Here is a 23,893-nt window from a genome sequence, read left to right on the forward strand (position 1 = left end):
AGCTGAACTACAAGCAGTGTAAGTGAGTACGACATTTTGTCACCTATTTGAAAGGACAGTTAATTTGCCAAATGCCTGTTGGTTTCATCTATGGAATCAAGTAACCAGACAACGAAGATGGTACCATGTGATTGATACTTAACACCCATGAAATTCCTGGGGGAATTCATCTGCCTCTAAATTCATTAGATTTCTTGAGTCAATTCCCCACATACTCTCTCATAAAAATTGTGCTCAGTCCTCGGATAACTTGAATTTTCTTTTATTTAAGTGTTGCCACCGAAATCATAGAATTGTCAATCCTTCTAAAATGTATGAAAGGGGAGTACCTATTTCACCCTGATGCAGAAGACAGAAGGCACGGATTCCTCGGTCACATGAACCCAGGACCAGGAGGAAGGAGGGAGGAAAGCAAAGTGGGGACAGAGGAATGGGACAAGGTGAACGGGAGAAAGGAGACAGGGGAGGGGAGAAAAGGGTAGGAGAGCAAGACAGAATGAGAAGAGGAAGGTAAGTGAAGGGGAGGAAGGGAGAGAGAGAGAGACAGAGAGATAGAGAGAGACAGAGACCAAGAAGCAGGAAGGGAAAGCAAAGTCTTTTCTAATACTCACAAGAGGAATAAAGAAAGCCACAGAACTAGATGTATTTATAAAATACTAAAGCCAACATCCAGGTGTTTCCTTCAAATGCTTGCCTAATGACTGCATTGATTTTCTGGGTGATGTCAAGAGGGATACATTACAAGCAACTGCTGAGATGCTGAGCAGTAATCCTGAGCCCAGCTCTAAGCCCGGCGACTGTGCATGAGAACCTGACGCCAACCACAGAACGCCTTTGCTCTGAGCCCATTCCCAACTTAGGATACAGCATCGGTCTCACATTTTGCTTATCTTTCATCACAAGGCCCTGAAAACTTCCACTGCCTGCAAAACGCTCTGCTCTGAGCATAAACACAATTACCTTGGCCTCGTTTCTTTATCTTTAATCAAAGTCCTTTCTTGTAACATTCATTTTGCCCTGGATCCTCCATTTTAGCAACTCAGAGCAAAATATCCTAAAGGAGAAAGAGTCCAGTATCCAACACTCTGGGGAGTAATTTTGATAGCGGATGAGAAAGAGGAGAAGGCAGGTTTCTTCCAAACCAATGCTAGGGCTTTAAAGGGAGTTCTCCTTTCAGAGGTAAATCCTCATTCCGGGGTCAGCCTCAAACAAACATATTCTGTGTGCCCATCTAACCATTGTTCGTAGTTTCTAGATCAGAAGGGGGATTCCAGGCCAGGTCAAGGCTCTCGTCTGATGCTTGAGCTGGTTCTAGAGTAGCATGTGGACTTCAGTGCCTGCTGGAACTCTTTTTGTGCTGGGGTTCTCAATGAAACACATGGAGGTCATTCACCCTTCACATGGCTTGAGCCCTTATTTTGAAATAAAGTCTGGTTCATGCCATTTCCAAACACCAGCACTCGTTTTTGGTGTCTGAGGCCGCACAGGACAGGTATAATTAGAAGGCACCTGTAATTATATCTTAAAATGTCATCCTTTCAGATAGAATTGAATACAGAACGTACAGAATGGTTGATTCTTCTCATCGCTACTTTGTTCCCCTTTTTCTGCGTTTCACTTTGTCAACATCTTTTCCATTAGTTATTCTAACCATCAACACTGAGGGATCTGACTGCAATATCCTAGGTACCCTCTTCTCCCTGAAGGTTATTATAGGACAATGACCTCACTTACAGAGGAGTACCTTATGTACTATGTAATTAGGTTGAATTTGTCTCTTGGCATCTTCCCTGTGTTATTTACTCATGCCAATCACATTATCCATTAACTTCCTCTACTTTTTTCACATGTAGTGATTTTACAACAAATCCAGCCCACTCTGAATCTGTGCAGCTTTTTATAAATATGGGCCTGAGAGGAAAGCTTTACCTTCATGCCGACTGAATTTCAAACTCTCGGATAGGGGTTGCTGGCAAGGTGGTTCCGGATTCGTATTCTGTCATCGCTTCTCGGCCTTTTGGCTAAGATCAAGTGTGGATTCGTATTCTGTCGTCCACTTCACCTCTCAGCATATATGTTACTGATTCTAAAGTAAATATTAGTTTCTTTGATGGAGAAACTCTGGTGGGATTAGGTTGTGTTTTCTCACTAACGGCCACAACATCTCTGATGGCAGTTACCACAGTCTCAAAGTTCATATGTTCAAATCCTAATCCCTAAAGTGGGGTATTAAGAGGTGGGGCCTTTGGGAGGTGATTAGGTCATAAAGGCAGAGCCCTCCTGATCCGGGCTGGTGCTCCTAGAAAAGATGCACCACAGAGCTCCCTGGCCGCTCACACCACGTGGGGACTCAGCAAGAAGGCGCCGGCTGTAAACAAGGACGGGGGGCCCTCCCCAGAATGTGACCATGCCCCTGCCTTGATCTTGGACTTCCCAGCTTCCAAAACTGTGAAGTCCATTCTTTAGAAGCCACCCTGTCAGTGACAGTTTGTTCCAGCAGCCCAAAGGGATGAAGCCAGTAGCTAACAATTGTAGCACATTTCCTTCTCCACCAGCTGCCGATCTGAGAACTCGAATGACCACCTGCCTACTAAGTGTGTTACTTCATGTAATTCCCTCCACCACAACCACCACAACCCTGCAAGGTGGGTACAATTACGGTCTCTCTTTTACAGAGGAGGGAACTGAAGCTCAGAGAGGTTAGGCTTCTCATATTTGGGTGGTTAGTGGTAAACCTAAAATCCAAACCCAGAGCAGAACATCTGTGGGTACCTATCCCTCCCAACCCGCCAAACAAAGGTCTACATTGTCTTAATGTTCCTTCTCCCTGTAACTGTAACTTTAAAAGACCTTCTCGTTCTGCCACCCTAAACTCATTCTGGACCTTATTCTCCCTGAAATGATTTTCACAGGTTCCTTCCACTTTCATCGTCCTCCTTGGCTATAAAGCCCTTTCTCTCACATCTCTTCCCTGCCATTTAAAAACATTATTTTTGGCAAAACTCCCTGTGCAGCCACATCTGTAGCCTTAGCTCCTACCATTTCCTTTTTTTGAGGTATCATCATTTGTAATTGTATTACCATAATTTCATTTTTAAGAGCTTCTTAGTCCTCTAGAGTTACCTTCCATGAGGCAGAGAGATCACATCTACTTTAACTATGATAGTTCAAAAATCTGCCTTTTGAAGATTTTAGGATCCATGTCTGACAATGCTTATCAGCATTTTTTTTTCCTTTGGAATACCGTATGTTCTAAGATAATACATCCACTTTCTTCCAGAATTTTACTGTCCATTCCATATCACCGAGCTGCTTTTCCTTGTTGGTTAGAATTAGATTCAAATAAAGAGACCCTTTATTGTTTCCTTCTGAGAAAGGATATTGTCAGTATGGCAAGTCAAAAAACTTATCAAACCACAAAATACAAATGAGTAAGAATCACATTCACTTCTTCATCAGCTCTTAGAGATCTACTGTATCCCACAAGCACACGTAAAATTATAGGTATCATTTCCATACCAGAGCTTCAGTATAAAAAGACCCGTGGTACTTAAAGATAGCTAATGAGTTCCAAATGGGAAAGAATACTTATCTATGAAAGTTTAATATCAGTTATCCAATAAAAACCAGCACCACAGTAACATATTTAGATGGCAAAATGGATCCTTACATTTTCTTTAATCTTTCACATGGGGAGTCAGAACATCTAACATTTAAAGACCCTCCTGCAAACAGTATTTCATTCCACCTACCTGTCCACGCTAGCTCACATTCTAGCACCTCCATAAAGCCTGGTTCAGCCAACCCAACTTCTTACCACCATTAAATATTAATGTCAAAATGATTGATTTGCTAATTAATCATTTCATTGTTTCCTTAGGTTCTCTTCCACTATTATCTCAAATAGTTATTTAAATCAGCTACTGTGATTTAATTTCTGTATCTCCATATTTTCTCCCCTAATATATCATGAAGTCCTTGAAGGAACATAAATGCCTTACTCATAAAAGGTTTCTAAACATAGCAATGTAAACACTGCAATGATTAATTGTGGTCAACTAAATTTTGCTATCTGGTTCATGGTGGAAATTTAAAAAATAGAGAAGTGATAAGATTTTAGGCACCCAACCAATTCACAGTCATTATTTTTTTCAACATATTTTGACCATGTTTCAGGAAAAGTACAATAATCGAAAATTTAGTTTCTAATGGCAGATTCTGTTGATGGCAAGGTTACTTTTCATCATGGGACTTTCTCATATTTTTCCCACCTTAAGCGAAAGCAACTTTTCACTAATTCCACATAAACCTTTTGTTTGGTGATCAAAGATAATCTTGGTTCAGTTCAAATCAACCAGCCTCATCATAGATAACCTCAGAGATATAAAATGAAAATATGAAAGCACATTTATCATGAGGAGCCCTTAATCTAAGATGGGGAGATGAGGCAAGTAAGACTAATATACTATAGAAGCCAAGGTTCAGGTCCTAAATGAAAGATAAGCAAGTTGCTTAAGGAGGCAAATGAGGAGGGATTTCACCAGTCATGAAAGACATCCAGAGGAGCATCATGGCGGAGGCGGCACTGGTGCCAGAGAGATTGAATAATAAAAAGGTAGGGATGGGGAGTGCTGAGGTCCAGAGGTACATCAGGTGAAGGGTTACATTGTGGCCAAAGCACAGATCACAGGGAAAGGTGAGATACAGTCAATTAAGAAAAAAGCATCACAATCTCACTGGGAACAAAACGTAGGCATAAGATGTAAGATGAATAAGGCTCTGGAGGGAAGATTTGGGGCCATATTGCAAGGACTATGAATGCCAGGTTGAGACGTTTATACCTAATTTTATAGGAAATGATGAGTTTTATTACCTCATATTCATTTAATGGGAAATTTGCAAATGGTCATGTAGATAAAGGGTATAGCCTTGCATAGGATGTCTTCTTCTTGCCCCTTCAAATCTACCTTCACCTTGCCCTGTGGCCTGGAGGCTGGCTTAGGTAGACTGAATCAACAGTCTTGTCTTAGTCTCTGACTTCTCCCCAGAGGGAGCCTGACAAAGTGGGGGTGGGGAGGAGTGTAGCTGGGGGTCTTTCGTCCTCAGCTCCATCCCTGTGGTTGCGTGAGCTGCAACCAGTCTCCTTGAAAGGGTCATCTTACATTCTGGAAGTCAGAGGTCAAAAATCAGTTTTGCTGGGCTAAAATCCAGGTTTTAGCAGGGCTGTGTTCCTTCTGGAAACTCTAGGGAAGAATCTGTTTCTTTGCCCTTTTCCAGCTTCTGGAGGCAGCCCATATTCTTTTGGCTCATGGCAATGCATAACCCTGATCTTGTTTCTTTTGTCACATCTTCTCTGCCTTGGACTCCCCTGCCTCTGTCTGTTCCTTATGAGAACCCTGTGATTGCATTGGGCCCATCAGGATAATAGAGGATAATCTTCCCATTTTAAGATGCTTACCTTAATCGCATCTTCCAGATACCTTGTGCCATGTAAGATATCATATTTATAAGTTCTGGGGATCAGGATATACATATCTTTAGGAGAGGGCATTATTCCCTCTACCATATTTGCCAACTCTGTTATGTTTGCCTAAAATGAAGGGATGAATTAAAAATCTATAGGTGTTTTTCAGATTATTAAATTAATGCAAGCTTGATACAGAAAATCTAGAAGCTTTAGGAAGGTTGAAAGAAACAATATTACTCTTAATCTTGGTCTCTTCTATGCGTAGCATGGGTGCTTTTTAAATACATAGGGATCATTAAGTGAATGACTTTAGAGGTTACCTTTTATATTTAATTCTCGTGAGCAAGGCCCATGTCACTGACTACTGAGATGTCCATTTTATTAAAAGACCTAAAAGATGGGGAAGGATGCCAGAACTGATTTTTGGTTAAAATGGTAGGATCAGCAAGTGATTTTAGACTCAGTTTTAATGTTCTTTCTTCTTTTAGATGTTTCAGATCAGCAGAGAGGTTATCTACAAACCATATCTCTTCCATGAACACTAACCTCACCTCTTAATCCAGAAACCCTTCAGCACCCACCTGTATCAGACAAATATCTAGAGGAACTACTATATCCCAAAATGATCAAGCCAGGCCATTTAGATTTTGCTATTCAGTAACATTCACACTCTACACTGTTATTTTCAAATTACACCAAGAAGCTTACTTAGGTGAATAGCACACAGAATTTAATACACAAACACTTAACGTATACTCACTTTGACATGAGGAAAAAGACAAGGAAGGTAAAAATATATGTGAATCTGTACAAGTCCATTGACTACCAATGGTCTCCATTTTTAAAAGAGTCAATCAGGCTTGAACTGAGCTTAAAATACCAGTTGTCAGAATCCAATTTACCACATACAGGGATTTTAAATGATCTGAGACCGTGAAGGAAGAATTATCTCCACCTGCCTACTCTGATTCCTGAGTTGACTCAGTAGCTTTTTCTAGAAGAGATTCATTAGCTCCAAGATTAAAAAAAAATGTTTAGACTACTAGGAGTTAAGTTGAATGGGGTCCAGGGTGGGAGACTGATTCCAAGTAAGATTCTTATGACCATACACAACCCAACCCTAAGTGAGTATTGTCTGAAAAGCACAGTTATTTTAAATTTTGTCCATAAGAGTCCTATGTGTCAGATACGAACAACTAGGTAAAAAAAAAAAACCACTCTCCTTCAAGAAAAAAAAAACAAACAACCCAAACATTGCTTAAGAATTACCATTGAAAAGAAGCAACCTAAAAAAAAAAAAGAAATACCATTATTCAAGTATAATGAATATACTTTGTTATCCAAGACACAACATGTTTTGATTGACATCTAACTATTATTATTCTTTGTATTTTTGCATTCAGGTTGAATTTCAGCCCTTGCTCATGCTAAGATAAGCCCTTAATTCATGATTTGAGCCCCATGCCAGGTCAGTCACATTAAAACGAACACAGCAACACAAGTCCGAGATTGCAGCAACGCTGCTTCATGGGTTTGGGCATAAGGTTCACTGAAACACGAGCAGGAATCATGTTCATGGATAAGAATGTGACATTAAACACATAATGACTGGGATGCATTTAACATGCTGATACCCAGCAGATCTCCGACTTCACAACGTGGCACCTTGCCCACATTCTACAAAACCTCCCAGTCTTACAGGGTGGTCTTTAAACCTTTTGATTTAGATACACATTTCTTCAAGGCAAAACTAAATTCACAGCAGTGATTTGAATACTCACTTCCAAAATAAGTCTCCAACTCATTAAACACCACCTTTAAAAAGCTGGCAAACATAATTTAGCTATTGTCTATCACGTTTAGACATTTCATTACCAGTTAGTTTATCCTCCTACCATCTATATTTTATTTTCCACCTTTTGCTAATGCAAGGGAAGCCATCAGACAGTTCTCAGCTCTTCAAACAGCTGACAACACAAATCGTGCCAGATATAAATATTTACATCGTCAAAAGTAAATGTTTCCAAAATTCCAAACTCCAATGCATTTGAAAATTGATTTGGATCAGGTACACTTTACTGAATTGGAAATAAAAAAAAAAAAAAAAAAAAAAACTCTGTCAACAACAACAAAATACCAAACCAAAACATGAGTGCTTTTTAACATCAGGCTATCCCCCCATCTCTTCTTTCCCAATAAATTTTAGGGAGAAGTGTCTTGAGTTAATTATTTTTTTTCTTTCACATCAATATTTTCCTCTAAGATGGGCTGATGGAAAAGTGAAAATTATGTGTCCATTATTTGTGTTAGCTTGCCACCTTTCTCATCCCATGTCCAACGTACTCTTAACCTAAAAATGCTTCAATTGCTTGCTGTAACTCAGGAAAAAGATTCAGTTCCTTAACACAGCCTCTAAATTTGGCCCCATCTTCCTTTTCCATCCTTACCTCCCTCCTCCACCTCTTTGATCTCTGTGCTTCAGTCTTGGTGGTCATCCTGTAGCTGATTTCTGGAACTCAGGCCCCAGCCCTCATTCTGCATTTTTACTGCTTCTCACTTTGTCTAGAATACAATTATTCTCTCCATCACCCTCTCCAAGAAGGAAAGAAGGATCGAAAAGTCAAAACTGCAACTTGCCCTTTCGGAGTCCTGGTCAGTGAGCCTGTCCATGCTCATGACTTGAAGGAGAGAGGTACGTGTAGAACCCATGGCAAGTTTCCTTTAGAGTTTATAAAAATAAAACTTCAAATCGAATGATAATTGGGATAGGTTAATTTCTATGGAATCAGAGCAATAAACTACATGACCTACATAGGACTTTTCTAGAAAAATGCTTCTCAAGTCATATTTAAAATAGCACACAAACACTACATAGATAGTCTCAATTACGTGCAATGCCTTTTAAGGCCCGCTTTGTGACCTGAGTCAAAGTCACTAACATCTCCGAAAACAGTCATCAGACTTTGGGTTTGTTTGTTTGGTTGGTTTTTCGGTGACAGTTATATATTAGGAAAAAATACATCCCGATATATCAGAAGTGGAAAAACTTTCTTACAAACTCCATGGTAAGTAAGGCAAACAGACTGTGTAAGTAGAGAGCAGAGCCCAAGGAACGCAAACCCTGGAGAATCAGCTGCCAGCAGTAACAAAAGTTGTTCATAATTTTAATCTCAATTTCTTAGACACAAATGATTTTCCATTCCTCTTGAGTTCACAATAACTAAATCACCTTCAAATACAATTTGCTGTGTGTGTGTATTTCCCACCTTCAATGAACTACTCAACAGTAAAAGGTAGCCAAAAAGAAATTAACCCACAAGAGAAATGCTAGAGCCCAGCAACAAGAAGACCCCATGGGCATTATATCCTTCCGAAAATTAAGGAGGAGCACATCACGGGGGGCGGTGGGGAAAGGAGAGACGCTGGTGTGAGAATCACAAAGCATAACTCAGCATTTCTGGGCAGGAGCTAGGATTCTTAGCCAGCCAAGATGCCCCTAGAAAGATTAATTATTGATTTTCTTATAAATCAATTAAGGTGATTGTTTGTTTTTCCTTCCAAGATGATACATTTCTGATTTTACTTTTGTTAAAACAAATTTTTCCCCACTTTGTTGAGGTTAAAAGAAGCCCCAGTAAAGAGGTTTCTGAGAGGAGGGATTTTTCCCAGCGTGATACGTTTGGGAAGCAACATTGCTCTCTGACCTTCATGGGGTACCAAGGGATAGGGCCTCGGGCAACCTCCAGGGGGCACAAAGTAATTAGAATGAGGGTTTGACTAGCTAAGGAGAGAAAGCACAATTTAGACATAATTGGTTATGTAATTAGACCAACTGCCTATTGGTTGGCAGTAGGCCTGAGGTCTGTGATTTTACTCCTAGATGGAAAGACAAACTCATCACAGAGATGGAGACCCAGAAGACTAGCTTTCAGAATCAGCATCTCCCGGCGTCCTTAACTTCGCAACGGAAGCAACATGGCTGCTTACCTTCCTGCCCCCAGTGTTGATGCGAAGGGGCGTCAGAAAGGGGTCGAAGATCATGTGACTGGTCTCTATGTTGACCGGTGACTGCCGTTTCCCCACAGAGCAAAGATTCCAAGCTGAGTTCACCAATCCCCAGAAAGAAGGAACTAGAAACAGATAGAAATTGTAGAATTAGTCTGGGTGGAAGTTTCGAAAAACAATGCAAAAACAGCCATGGCACCAAAGTGGTGACATCAGAGAGAGCCACCCGATGTTTCCCACCCATAGAGACACTTGGGTGTCACTAGGGTATTTTCTTGGCCTGGATCGTGGTCCATTTCTCTAAGTTTTACCTTCAGATTTTGTTTCAGACCCACTCATCTTGGGGCCTCTTTGATGAGTACAGTTAGCATTAACGCCTTAATGGGAAGAAGGTGTAGTCCACCCACATCATCTTTTGAAGTACACCAAATATTTAGTAATGCCTGAGCTGATGCTCTGCTTTTCCGTGTGGCAGGAATGATATGGGAATCACCCTTGTTCTATATAGAAGGTATTTAAAGCTTTTAAAAGAAAGTAGCATTTTGAGTGAAATAAGTCAGAGAAAGACAGGTATCATATGACTTCACTGATATGAGGAATTCTTAATCTCAGGAAACAAACTGAGGGTTGCTGGAGTGGTGGGGGTGTGGGAGGGATGGGGTGGCTTGTGATAGACATTGGGGAGGGTATGTGCTATGGTGAGCACTGTGAATTGTGCAAGACTGTTGAATCACAGATCTGTACCTCTGAAACAAATAATGCAATATATGTTAAGAAAAAAAAAAGAAGAAGAAGATAGCAGGAGGGGAAGAATGAAGGGGAGTAAATCGGAGGGGGAGACGAACCATGAAAGACTATGGACTCTGAAAAACAAACTGAGGGTTCTAGAGGGGAGGGGGGTGGGGGGATGGGTTAGCCTGGTGATGGGTATTAAAGAGGGCACATTCTGTGTGGAGCACTGGGTGTTATGCACAAACAATGAATCATGGAACAGTACATCAAAAACTAATGATGTAATGTATGGTGATTAACATAACAATAAAAAATTAAAAAAAAAGAAAGTAGCATTTGATATATACAAGGTGCTATTCTGTGGGTTGTCAAAACCAAACTGAGGGAATGAATGACTTTTATGACTCCCAATCAATGCCAGACAGGAGCTTGGCAAAATGACTTTGTATTTGTTTAATCCAGCAACTGTGTCACTAACCTAATGTACCAGCAGCTTAAGAATGTGTTCATTTGATAGGCAGGAAAAAAATGACATGGAGTGCTGGGTGCAAATATCCAAAGGGGAATCATCTACTCATCTTCCGTGTCCCATTAAAACATCTATGAAAATAAATTTCTAAGGCAATTTCCAGTTCTCTTCTGTTTAAGAAAGTTAGTAGAGCAGGGGGAACCAATTACTAATTTTATGTCAGTGAAGATCACAGACTATATCTTCAGCTTTTTCCTGCCCCCGTCCCCTGTGCTCAGTATTTCCACTGAGGCTCTGGATCCATGTGTCCAATATGTGGCCAAGAGCTTGTATGGTTATCATTCACTCATCCATCCACAGTGTCCATGAACAGTACAGTGAGTTCCTTTTGCAGGTCCAGCCCTGGGTTAGGTGAATTTCAAGAAGGCAGACATGTATGACTACCACACTGCGGGCAGTTGGAGGGCTTGGAGGGTTGCAGAACAAGGTGAGTGGGTTATGAATCTCTAGGTGAGGGGCACCAAACCCTGATAGAGTGGTAGTGGAGTTAGGGAGTGATTCCTAGAGTAGTTGAACCTAACAATCAAGTCACAACCCTCTCAAATGCACCTGTCCTCTCAGGAACTCAAATTTAATTCAGCCTTCACTTTAAGCAGCCATCATTCCTTCTCATGTCACGGATGGAGAAAATTGAGGCAAGAGAGGAGTAGTGCAAATACCTGCCAAAGAGACTCTATAAAAGACCCATAATTCAGGAGAAGAATCGAGCTGGATGGTATGTCTAGTACCATTGAAATCCAAAATTCTACCAACCTTTTATTTGTTACAGGCTGTTGTTGGGCAAAAGTGGGAGAAAAACCAAAAACAAGTTCCTCAGATTCTTAGAAAAATGTTTCAACACCAAAATAAGGGGGGCTTCCTTGTGAAATATAACAAATAGTTAATTTGGCTTAACCCATGGCAGTAAGCCCATTGGGTGGTTCCATTCCTTTTGGTTTAAGGAGTTTGAATTGGGTTTCTATCTCTAACCGATTTTCAAATGGCAGCCATGGGTAGAGTAATAAAGGGAGAAAAAGAAGCAGAGGGGGTGGGGTAGAAAGAAGAGAAGAACCTGTACGTGTGTTCCCTCGCACTTTCATTTCCCATCATTATTTAAGTTATGTTATCCCTGCAAGTCATTTAACATCTTTAGAAGGTAGCAGGCCCCAGCCAAATGATAATATTTAAGGAAGCTCTTGAATTAAACATGTATTTTTAAAAATATAAACTTCTGTCTCCTCTAAACTGCTATTTTTAAATCACTGACAATCCTATACTTATTCCCCAATCACTCAGCTTGTTATGCAAATAAAGTCCCCATCAGTGTCTGCTCCTACCCATCTTTGTCAGTGATGCACATAAACATGGCAGATGTGAGGATGCCAGGGATATGGCTATGGCCCTGCCCCAGACTGATAAATCATTTATCATTTGGGCTTTGGTTTGGTCTCTATAGCCTGTGTGGTAGGCTGAACAACGGTCCTCCTTCAAAGATGTTCACATCCTAAGATGTTACCTTCCATAATAAATGGTACTGTGCAGAAATGATTAAGTTAAGGGTACTGAGATGAGTAGATTATGCTTGATTGTCTGAGTGGGCCCAATGTAATCCCAAGGGTCTTTTTTAAGAGAGAGGCGTAGGAGGGTGAGAGGCATAGAGAAAAGATCTTGGGGTGGAAAGAGAGGACAGAAGACACTGGTATTGAAGATGGAGGAAGGGGATATAAGCCAAGGTGATCTCTAGAAGCTGGAATGGGCGAAGCAAGGGATTCCCCCCCAGAGCCTCCAGAAAGAACCCTGGCATACTGACCCTGATTTTTAACACCCCAACGTTCATTTTGGGCTTCTCACCCACAGAACTGTAAGATAATAAATTTGTGGTGTGTTAAGTCACTAAGTTGTAGTTCCTTGTTATAGCCACAGCAGGAAACTAATACAGCCCCCTTTGATCTTTAAAACTCTGTGAGACCATCACCTCTTTGACAGCCGGGCCATCTATGATGTCTGGGGGCTTTCCCCGGAAGGCAGCGGTATCATAAATGTAGTGAGAGCTAAGTGCAGGTTGCATCTCATCTAGTCCCTTGAAAATCATTACCAAAAATAATTCCAACCCTATAAATGGGTTGCAAGACTGCTAATATATGGCAACATGGGGAGGCAGATGCTGCAGGGCCTAGTAAACTTCACACCCCAAAAGCACCCCCACAAAAACACAAACAACAGAAACTTTATGCGAACATCTGCCTTGGCTTTTACTGGGCATGCCATTCTTATGACAAACAGTTTCAGGGTTTTATATTCCCACTTCACTGTCGAGGCCTATGTGTCTGGTTCTCACCACCCGCTCAGATGACGGAGGAATAGCTGTGAGCCCTCACCCCCATTCATAGCTCCACCCCTGAAGGGCTATCTAAGTTTGCTCACTACTGGACTGCTCATTTTCAAATCAGCCATGAATTCACCGTCTTTCAGAAAGAGAAGCCACCTTACGGATCATCTGGCCTGAACACATACATGAAATTAAGGCCTTAGCACCAGAGGGTCAAGTCCTTCCTTCCCAGCAGGCTCCACACGAGGGCAGATTATGGGAGCCAAGGAGTGTCAGAGTTAAGTGTTGCCTTGGCCATTGTAAGACTCTGCTCCCGTTTCTCTATTGGCAAATGAAAAGTGCCCTTTTTCCAGTTAAAATAAATTTCAAGCACAAAGGTTCAAACCGACCTGCTTTGAACGTCAACCATTGCAAACAAAATTTGGATTTTTAAAAAGCCATGCAACGATGGGTGTGTTAGATACAGAGACTTCAATCCAGGCAAGAGAGGAGGTGCTTGGGTCTCCTCTGCAGGGCCCTCGAGGAGATCTAATGGGCATGACTGCTCATGAAGAGCAGCTCCAGGGGTTGGTGTCCTGGGGCCAGCTGGGCTGGGGAAGGTTCTAGTCCAGGTGAAAGAAGCCAATGCTTTTAGAATCCGTAAGTGTTGGCACAATAATGAAGGTGTCAAAACTAGTCTAGGGTATTTAGGTGCCAAAAGGACCAGACTCAGATGTCTGCAAATGTGGTGTAATCTAGGTTCTAGGGAAATGCATTAGGAGAAAGCATCTGGAAACAGGAGGGCATGGAGACTCCACGATTCCTGCGGCATGGGAGCGAGCCAGCAGATTTCACCTGCACAGCAAGGCTGAATGTGTGAACGAAGGCTTCAAGATTTAGAGTAAGAGGCTCTTCCTCTGGATTTGTGCAGAACATTATCCCCAGGATTCTGATACTTAACTGTCCTCCATGTTATTGATCCTTCAGGTTGATAAACACCCCATGTCACCCCTGGGAGCAGAAGTGGCATCAAGGGGTGCTATGTGTGGCTTCTACTTCCAAATTTAGAGAATCACTGTTGAATTCTTTTTCTCTTAGTTTCCATGACTGTCCCAATAAATCAAATTTTTAAAGCTCTCTGTCATTTTTTAAAAGCATCCGTTATTATGGCTTATTGGCTAATGCTGTGTCTTTTTCTAGCTCAACTGGTGCAACGTATTGTTAAGAAAAAAAACCCCACAAATGTAAATAAAGTAAAACTGAGTGAGAGTCACTCTAACCAGTTAATGGACAACTGGTCTGAAATTGTTTGAATGGCATCATCCCTGGCATCCTTTCCCCCACGGTCTTCTGATTTACATATAAACTAGAACACACAACAGACCTGGATATTTTTGTAAATTAATTTCCACAGAGCCCAAACAATGGCTTTTAACAGCTGCACCGCAGCTGTGTGCTATTTTGCCAAAACATCTCCCCCATGGCAATGCTGTGTTGTTACCATAAACTACAAATCCCAAACAGTCTCTTGGCTCTGGGTCCAGCGAGCTATGAAAAACGCCCAGTGACTGGGATTTCGGCTGCTTAAAATATGAGCCTTGGAAAATCCAAAGCAAAACCTATCAGCTGCTTGTTCAAAACCAGTGAACCAAAAAAATCCCCAGTTTACTTTATTAACACATCATGGTAACCCCCACACAAAAACAGAAAAGTTCTCACCAAAACAAGAAACAGATTAGGAGAGCAAGGAACCAGAGAACTCGAGTCTGATATTGAGAGTTAAAATTTGCCCTGGGACATTTTTTTTTTTTTATCCTAGAGATGATGCCCAGAGTCTGTCTGAGCTCTTAGGCACCCTCTTTATTCATGTGTCCTGAATTTTCATTTCTTGTCTCAACAGAATTTGCAGAGACCATGCTGGTGTGGGCAGGGAGTTTGGCACTGGGAATTAATTCATGCAGCTTATGTGAATTTGCTAAATCCGATGGGAGCAAGATAAACTCACTTAAAAAGTGTTTACTGACAGCCTATGACATGCCAGGCATTAGCCTTGACACCAAGAATTCATGTAGCAAATATCTGCTGAGGACCTATTATGTGCCAGGCTGTGTTATCAGTTCTGGGTAGTTCAGCAATGAATGAAAACAGCTCCTGCTCTCAGGGATCTTGCAGTCTAGCGGGGAATATGGGAGACACTGTTTATCTCCACACTTGCATATGTTTATCCACATAGTTAGCACTTCCGGTCAGCATGCTGTAGAGACAATCAAGATGGCCAATGTACTGGGGCACCAGGGTGGCTCAGTTGGTTAAGCATCTGCCTTTGGCTGGGGTCATGATCCCAGGGTCCTGGGATCAAGCTCCTCATTGTCATTGGGGGGGCTTGTCCTCTCCCCCCCTCACTTACTCTCTCTCTAAAATAAATAAATACAATTTTTTTTTTAAAAGATGGGAATGGATTATAGAATAAAGCATGGGTAGAGAAATAGCCTAGAATGGTCAGGGTTAATTTCTCTGGAAGTGATATCTAGTAGCAGTGGAAGAATTGAGAGGAGTCGTGCCTGAAGAGTGGCAGGGAAAAGTGTGTCTGAGGCAGAGGAGCAGACTGGTTTTGGCAGAGAAGAGCCTCCTGTGTTCAAGGAAAAAGAGGAAGCCAGTTAACTTGAACCTGATGAACCAGATGAGAGAGAAAGAAAGAGGAGATGAAGTTGGCTGGGTAGACAAGGGACTGATGTTTCAGGGCTCTGCTGAACACAGCGAGGAGAGTTTGTACTTTAATGTATTAGAAAGCCACTGAGAGTTTTAGGCACAGGAGTACCATGAATTGATTGATGAATTAAAAGCATGTATTTGCCTTGGCTGGAATATAGCCAAGAGTGAGCTTGATTATCCTTAGAGTAGTTTAAGTGGGAAAAGAATCGGTTCCCAAGCAACAGTTGGGTTTTTACGTGAATTTAATCCTATTGCTTTGGATTTGTTTAAATTCTATCTCAAAGGCAGAACTAATTGAATGTTTTAAAAACTATTCTCTTCAACATATGCGCCAATAAAATAGCATTTTTCCTAGGATCCAATGAGCGCTTTACAAGTCACCATTTGAAGCAAGGAATATTTTCTTTTCTTTTTAAAGATTTTATTTATTTGACAGAGAGAGACACAGTGAGAGAGGGAACACAAACAGGGGGGAGAAGCAGGCTTCCCGCTGAGCAGGGAGCCCGATGCGGGGCTTGATCCCAGGACCCTGAGATCATGACCTGAGCCGAAGGCAGACGCTTAACGACTGAGCCACCCAGGCGCCCCGAAGCAAGGAATATTTTCATGAAGAGATTCCGCTAAGGCAATCTTTTCTTGCTTTCAAGCAATAAACTAAGTCCCCAACTTTTTGGCCAAAGGAAAGCAAATGAAAGATGGGAAAATGAATACTGGCATAAAATGTATCTTTGGTGAATTCAATCCTACAAATAAAGCCTTCCACTTCAATATAGCAATCTCTACTTTAGGGTTATAAAGCACATGAATACATTTTAAATAAGAACTCATATCTTTCCCTTGCTCTTTTCCTCACCAATGCTGATTTACTGTCCCTTTCCCTATTCTCAACTGTAATAAATCTCTACTTTGAGCCATTATTAATAAGCATGTTTAAAATACCCACTGCTGCAGGCTTTTGGCCTCTTTCTGACTTCAGATTTATTTCATAGGAGGAATAGTGTTTGAATAACTCTTTTGCTTCTGGATTCTTCTTCCATTGCTGGGCCTCTAATCCATATTTCATAAAGGGCATCTAACAAGGGCTTCCCATTCTTTCACTTGGTGACCTCTCAGGGGTTGCAAAGTAACCTACTTAACACATAATCATTAAGCTGGGCATTCATTTGCAAATTAATGAAACATCTCCACTGAGTCAGATTAAAAAAAATGCCCCCACTCTTAAGTACACCCCATATGGTAGGAATATAGGCATGCTAACAAACAGTTATCATAAAGCATGGTAAGTGTTATAATTAAGGAGTGTTCATATTAAAGCTTAAATGCAGAGAGGGGAGTAAACTGACTCTGACCCTTTCCTCAGGGCTAGGATAAGCCTTCCTACTAGAGGGGATATTGGAGTTCAGCCTGCAAATATGACTAGAGGCTGCAAGCCACAAAAGTCTTAGAACTACTTAAAAGCCGGAAGTTCTTCCTCACACAGAGAAACTTGTCATTCTTAGCACCCAAGATGCACTGTCACTGGAATCTGAATAACTATTATGCAGAGAGAGAGTTTAAGCCACTGGCTCTTCTAACTTCTCCGATTTAGGGGGTTATTATTGTATAGGAGAAAGATCATGAGCTACCATATCCTCACCATGGAACCTTGAATAGATGGCTAAACTTCTGTAGTCTCAGTTCCTCCATTTATAAAATGGGGGTGACAGTCACTTCACAGAGGTGCTGGGAAGATTAAGTGGGAACATGTTTATCAAAGGTCTAGCATTTTGTGGTTTTTATAATAAGTATTCCATGAGGGTTGGAGAAGGGGTCCAGTGAAGGGATCCTGGAGGATGTTGTGGCCCCCAACCCTGGTTCCACCACTGCAGCCTTCCAGAGAGGGAAAAGGTGAGGGATCCCGGCAGGAGAGGGAGGAGAGGCAGCTTTCAGATGCCCACACAGCCCAACCTGGATTCAGAGCGGGAGCTGTCCAGATCAAAGGGCTGACCAGTTAATTTCACACCCTGAACGTGCCATGTGCAATTATTTCTCGAATCTATAACACTCAATGTCTGGATGAATGGGGGAGTGAGCAGTAATATGAATCATTCACAGTGGTTTTAACTCCAAAGACAACCATTTTTATTTAGCTTTTCAAAGTTGTTGGATTGTTTGTATAGCACCTTCATCCACCTGTTTGGGGTTGTTTCCAATGTGGGGACTGGCTTGCATTTCTGAAGACATATCACTTGAGGGTGAAAGGAAGGAAGAGGGGGTTTGAATTTGCATTTGCTGACCACGCACCATAATCTCTGTGCCACAAACCTGACATATCTCATCTTGCTAATCCTTCCTACAACTCTGTGAGATACTATTATCATTATTTTATAGATGAGAAAAGTAAGACTTAAGAGAAGTTACGTGATTTTCGAAGGTCATTTGGCTAGTAAGTACAGTGACCAGAATTTGAGATCAGTTCCTTTCTTTAGAGCAAACAACCAGACAAAAATCATTCATGTGTGGTGGAAGGTGAAGCAATATACAAGTGTGTAGATCAAGGGGAAATTATCTCCCCCTTCTTCCTTCCAGGGATGCCTTGAGGTAATCGGTGTGAACACTTTTGTCAGGCATCTTTCACTAAGCTCACATACACATGCCCAAACATGTATCCATATACTTATAGAGGTTCTATTTGTAAAACTATTGATTGGTTGACTGATTTAGAGAGCGCCCATATTTGCAGGGGCAGGGGTGGGTGGGGAGGAAGGGCAGAGGGAGAGGGAGAGACAGAATCTCAAGCAGGCTCCATGCTCAGGGCAGAGCCCAATGCGGGGCTCGAGCTCACGACCCTGAGATCATGACCTGAGCCGAAATCTAGAATCGGACGCTCGACCCACTGAGCCACCCCAGCACCCCTGTAAAATGACTTTTTGTTTCAAGTAACAATATGCCACTGATGTCCACTCTGTCAATGGTCCTTAGAGCTTCTCATTCATGTGTTAGGTGACAGAGTTTCCATAGTTTGGATGTACTTCACTTTTCTCAACCATTCCCTAGATGAGAGAGTAGGGTGATTTCCATCTTATTTTAGCGAGCTTTTCATATATTTTTCACACAAATGCCTTCATTTTGGCAGGAAATATCCCTAAAGGTAGTACTGTCCAGTCAAGGTATACACGTTTTAATAGATACAGCCAGGTTCCTTTTTTTTGAGGAGAGGGATACCACTTTTATTTTTTATTGTTATGTTAATCACCATACATTACATCATTAGCTTTTGATGTAGTGTTCCATGATTCATTGTTTGTGCATAACACCCAGTGCTCCACGCAGAATGTGCCCTCTTTAATACCCATCACCAGGCTAACCCATCCCCCCACTCCCTGCCCTCTAGAACCCTCAGTTTGTTTTTCAGAGTCCACCGTCTCTCATGGTTCGTCTCCCCCTCCAACTACTCCCCTTCATTCTTCCCCTCCTGCTGTCTTCTTCTTTTTTTTTTTCTTAACATATATTGCATTATTTGTTTCAGAGGTACAGATCTGTGATTCAACAGTCTTGCACAATTCACAGCGCTCACCATAGCACATACCTGCCCCAGTGTCTATCACCCAGCCACCCAATCCCTCCCACCCCCCACCACTCCAGCAACCCTCAGTTTGTTTCCTGAGATTAAGAATTCCTCATATCAGTGAGGTCATATGATCCATGTCTTTCTCTGACTTATTTCACTCAGCATAACACCCTCCAGTTCCATCCACGTCATTGGAAATGGCAAGATCTCATTCCTTTTGATGGCTGCATAATATTCCATTGTGTATATATACCACCTCTTCTTTAGCCAGTCATCTGTTGACGGACATCTTGACTCTTTCCACAGTTTGGCTATTGTGGACATTGCTGCTATAAACATTGGGGTGCACGTACCCCTTCGGATCCCTACATTTGTATCTTTGGGGTAAATACCCAGTAGTGCAATTGCTGGATCGTATGGTAGCTCTATTTTCAACTGTTTGAGGAACCTCCATACTGTTTTCCAGAGTGGCTGCACCAGCTTGCATTCCCACCAAGAGTGTAGGAGGGTTCCCCTTTCTCCGCATCCCCGCCAACATCTGTCTTTTCCTGACTTCTTAATTTTAGCCATTCTGACAGGTGTGAGGTGGTATGTCATTGAGGTTTTGATTTGGATTTCCCTGATGCCGAGCAATGTTGAGCACCTTTTCATGTGTCTGTTGGCCATTTGGATGTCTTCTTTGGAAAAATGTCTGTTCATGTCTTCTGCCCATTTCTTGATTGGATTATTTGTTCTTTGGGTGTTGAGTTTGATAAGTTCTTTATAGATTTTGGATACTAGCCCTTTATCTGATATGTCATTTGCAAATATCTACTCCCATTCTGTCGGTTGTCTTTTGGTTTTGTGGACTGTTTCTTTTGCTGTGCAAAAGCTTTTTATCTTGATGAAATCCCAATAGTTCATTTTTGCCCTCGCTTCCCTTGCCTTTGGCGATGTTTCTAGGAAGAAGTTGTTGCGGCTGAGGTCGAAGAGGTTGCTGCCTGTGTTCTCCTTTAGGATTTGGATGGACTCCTGTCTCACGTTTAGGTCTTTCAACCATTTGGAGTCTATTTTTGTGTGTGGTGTAAGGAAATGGTCCAGTTTCATTCTTCTGCATGTGGCTGTCCAATTTTCCCAACACCGTTTGTTGAAGAGACTGTCTTTTTTCCATTGGACATTCTTTCCTGCTTTGTCAAATATGAGTTGACCATAGAGTCGAGGGTCCATTTCTGGGCTCTCGATTCTGTTCCATTGATCTATGTTTCTGTTTTTGTGCCAGTACCATACTGTCTTGATGATGACAGCTTTGTAATAGAGCTGGAAGTCCAGAATTGTGATGCCACCAGCTTTGCTTTCCTTTTTTTTTTTATTTTTTAATTGTTATGTTAATCACCATATATTACATAATTTGTTTTGGTGCCCTCTTTAATACCCATCACCAGGCTAACCCATCCCCCTACCCTCCTCCCCTCTAGAAACCTCAGTTTGTTTTTAAGAGTCCATCATCTCTCCTGGTTCGTCTCCCCCTCTGATTACTCCCCTTCATTCTTCCTCTCCTGCTATCTTCTTCTTTTTCTTTTTTCTTAAAATATGTTGCGTTATTTGTTTCAGAAGTACAGATCTGTGATTCAACAGTCTTACACAATTCACAGCGCTCACCGTAGCACATATCTTCCCCAATGTCTATCACCCAGCCACCCCATCCCTCCCACCCCCGACCACTCCAGCAACCCTCAGTTTGTTCCTGAGATTAAGAATTCCTCATATCAGTGAGGTCATATGATACATGTCTTTCTCTGATTGACTTATTTCACTCACCATAACACCCTCCAGTTCCATCCACGTCGTTGCAAATGGCAAGATCTCATTCCTTTTTTTTTTCTTTTTTTATTGTTATGGTAATCACCATATATTACATAATTTGTTTTGCTGTACTGTTCCATGATTCATTGTTTGTTCATAACACCCAGTGCTCCATTCAGAATGTGCCCTCCTCAATACCCATCACCAGGCTAACCCATCCCCCCACCTCCTCCCCTCCAGAAACCTCAGTTTGTTTTTCAGAGTCCATCATCTCTCCTGGTTCGTCTCCCCCTCTGACTTACTCCCCTTCATTCTTCCTCTCCTGCTATCTTTTTCTTTTTCTTTTTTCTTAAAATATGTTGCGTTATTTGTTTCAGAAGTACAGATCTGTGATTCAACAGTCTTACACAATTCACAGTGCTCACCGTAGCACATATCTTCCCCAATGTCCATCACCCAGCCACCCCATCCCTCCCACCCCCGACCACTCCAGCAACCCTCAGTTTGTTCCTGAGATTAAGAATTCCTCATATCAGTGAGGTCATATGATACATGTCTTTCTCTGATTGACTTATTTCACTCACCATAACACCCTCCAGTTCCATCCACGTCGTTGCACATGGCAAGATCTCATTCCTTTTGATGGCTGCATAATATTCCATTGTGTATATATACCACCTCTTCTTTAGCCATTCATCTGTCGATGGACATCTTGGCTCTTTCCACAGTTTGGCTATTGTGGACATTGCTGCTATAAACATTGGGGTGCACGTACCCCTTTGGGTCCCTACATTTGTATCTTTGGGGTAAATACCCAGTAGTGCAATTGCTGGATCGAATGGTAGCTCTAATTTCAACTGTTTGAGGAACCTCCATACTGTTTTCCAGAGGGGTTGCACCACTTGCATTCCCACCAACAGTGTAGGAGGGTTCCCCTTTCTCCACATCCCCGCCAACATCTGTCGTTCCCTGACTTGTTAATTTTAGCCATTCTGACGGGTGTGAGGTGGTATGTCATTGAGGTTTTGATTTGGATTTCCCTGATGCCAAGCGATGTTGAACACGTTTTCATGTGCCTGTTGGCCATTTGGATGTCTTCTTTGGAGAAATGTCTGTTCATGTCTTCTGCCCATTTCTTGATTGGATTATTTGTTCTTTGGGTGTTGAGTTTGATAAGTTCTTTATAGATTTTGGATACTAGCCCTTTATCTGATATGTCATTTGCAAATATTTTCTCCCATTCTGTCGGTTGTCTTTTGGTTTTGTGAACTGTTTCTTTTGCTGTGCAAAAGCTTTTTATCTTGATGAAATCCCAATAGTTCATTTTTGCCCTGTCTTCCTGTGCCTTTGGTGATGTTTCTAGGACGAAGTTGCTGCGGCTGAGTTCGAAGAGGTTGCTACCTGTGTTCTCCTTTAGGATTTGGATGGACTCCTGTCTCACGTTTAGATCTTTCAACCATTTGGAGTCTATTTTTGTGTGTGGTGTAAGGAAATGGTCCAGTTTCATTCTTCTGCATGTGGCTGTCCAATTTTCCCAACACCATTTGTTGAAGAGACTGTCTTTTTGCCATTGGTCATTCTTTCCTGCTTTGTCAAAGGTGAGTTGACCATAGAGTTGAGGGTCCATTTCTGGGCTCTCGATTCTGTTCCATTGATCTATGTGTCTGTTTTTGTGCCAGTACCATACTGTCTTGATGATGACAGCTTTGTAATAGAGCTGGAAGTCCGGAATTGTGATGCCGCCAGCTTTGCTTTTTTTTTTCAATATTCCTCTGGCTATTCGGGGTCTCTTCTGGTTCCATACAAATTTTAGGATTATTTGTTCCATTTCTTTGAAAAAAGTGGATGGAATTTTGATGGGGATTGCATTGAATGTGTAGTTTGCTCTAGGTAGCATTGACATTTTCACAATGTTGGTTCTTCCAATCCATGAGCATGGAACGTTTTTCCATTTCTTTGTGTCTTCTTCAATTTCTTTCCTGAGTATTTTATAGTTTTCTGAGTACAGATCCTTTGCCTCTTTGGTTAAATTTATTCCTAGGTATCTTATGGTTTTGGGTGCAATTGTGAATGGGATCGACTCCTTGATTTGTCTCTCTTCTGTCTTGTTGTTGGTGTATAGGAATGCCACTGATTTCTGTGCATTGATTTTATAGCCTGCTACTTGACTGAATTCCTGTATGAGTTCTAGCAGTTTTGGGGTGGAGCCTTTTGGGTTTTCCACATAAAGTATCATATCATCTGCAAAGAGTGAGAGTTTGACTTCCTCTTTGCCGATTTGGATGCCTTTGAATTCTTTTTGTTGTCTGATTGCTGTGGCTAGGACTTCTAATACTCTGTTGAATAGCAGTGGTCAGAGTGGACATCCCTGCCGCGTTCCTGACCTTAGGGGAAAAGCTCTCAGCTTTTCCCCATTGAGAATGATATTCGCTGTAGGTTTTTCATAGATGGCTTTTATGATATTGAGGTATGTACCCTCTACCCTATACTCTGAGAGTTTTGATCAAGAAAGGATGCTGTACTTCGTCAAATGCTTATTCTGCATCTATTGAGAGGATCATACGATTCTTGTTCTTTCTTTTGTTAATGTATTGTATCACGTTGACTGATTTGCGGATGGTGAACCATCCTTGCAGCCCAGGGATAAATCCCACTTGGTCGTGGTGAATAATCCTTTTAATGTACTGTTGGATCCTATTGGCTAGTATTTTTTTTTTTTAAGATTTTATTTATTCATGAGAGACAGAGAGAGAGAGAGAGAAGCAGAGGGAGAAGCAGGCTCCCCGCTGAGCAGGGAGCCCGATGCGGGACTCGATCCCAGGACGCTGG

General features: G+C 41.7%; 1 protein-coding gene across 1 annotated transcript in view; it reads right to left on the reverse strand.

The window, feature by feature from the left end:
• CA10 (carbonic anhydrase 10 (inactive)) overlaps positions 1–23,893 on the reverse strand; it is a 534,858-nt gene that overhangs the window by 279,567 nt on the left and 231,398 nt on the right. The window contains exon 3 of the mRNA XM_028091369.2: positions 9,455–9,597. Within this exon, the coding sequence (XP_027947170.1) occupies positions 9,455–9,597 (143 nt within the window). The remainder of the gene's footprint in view (positions 1–9,454; positions 9,598–23,893) is intronic.

The sequence above is a fragment of the Eumetopias jubatus genome, unplaced genomic scaffold (genome assembly GCF_037043125.1).
Source record: "Eumetopias jubatus isolate StellerSeaLion01/CBP00866 unplaced genomic scaffold, mEumJub1_p1.0 scaffold_10, whole genome shotgun sequence".
Classification (NCBI taxonomy): domain Eukaryota; kingdom Metazoa; phylum Chordata; class Mammalia; order Carnivora; family Otariidae; genus Eumetopias; species Eumetopias jubatus.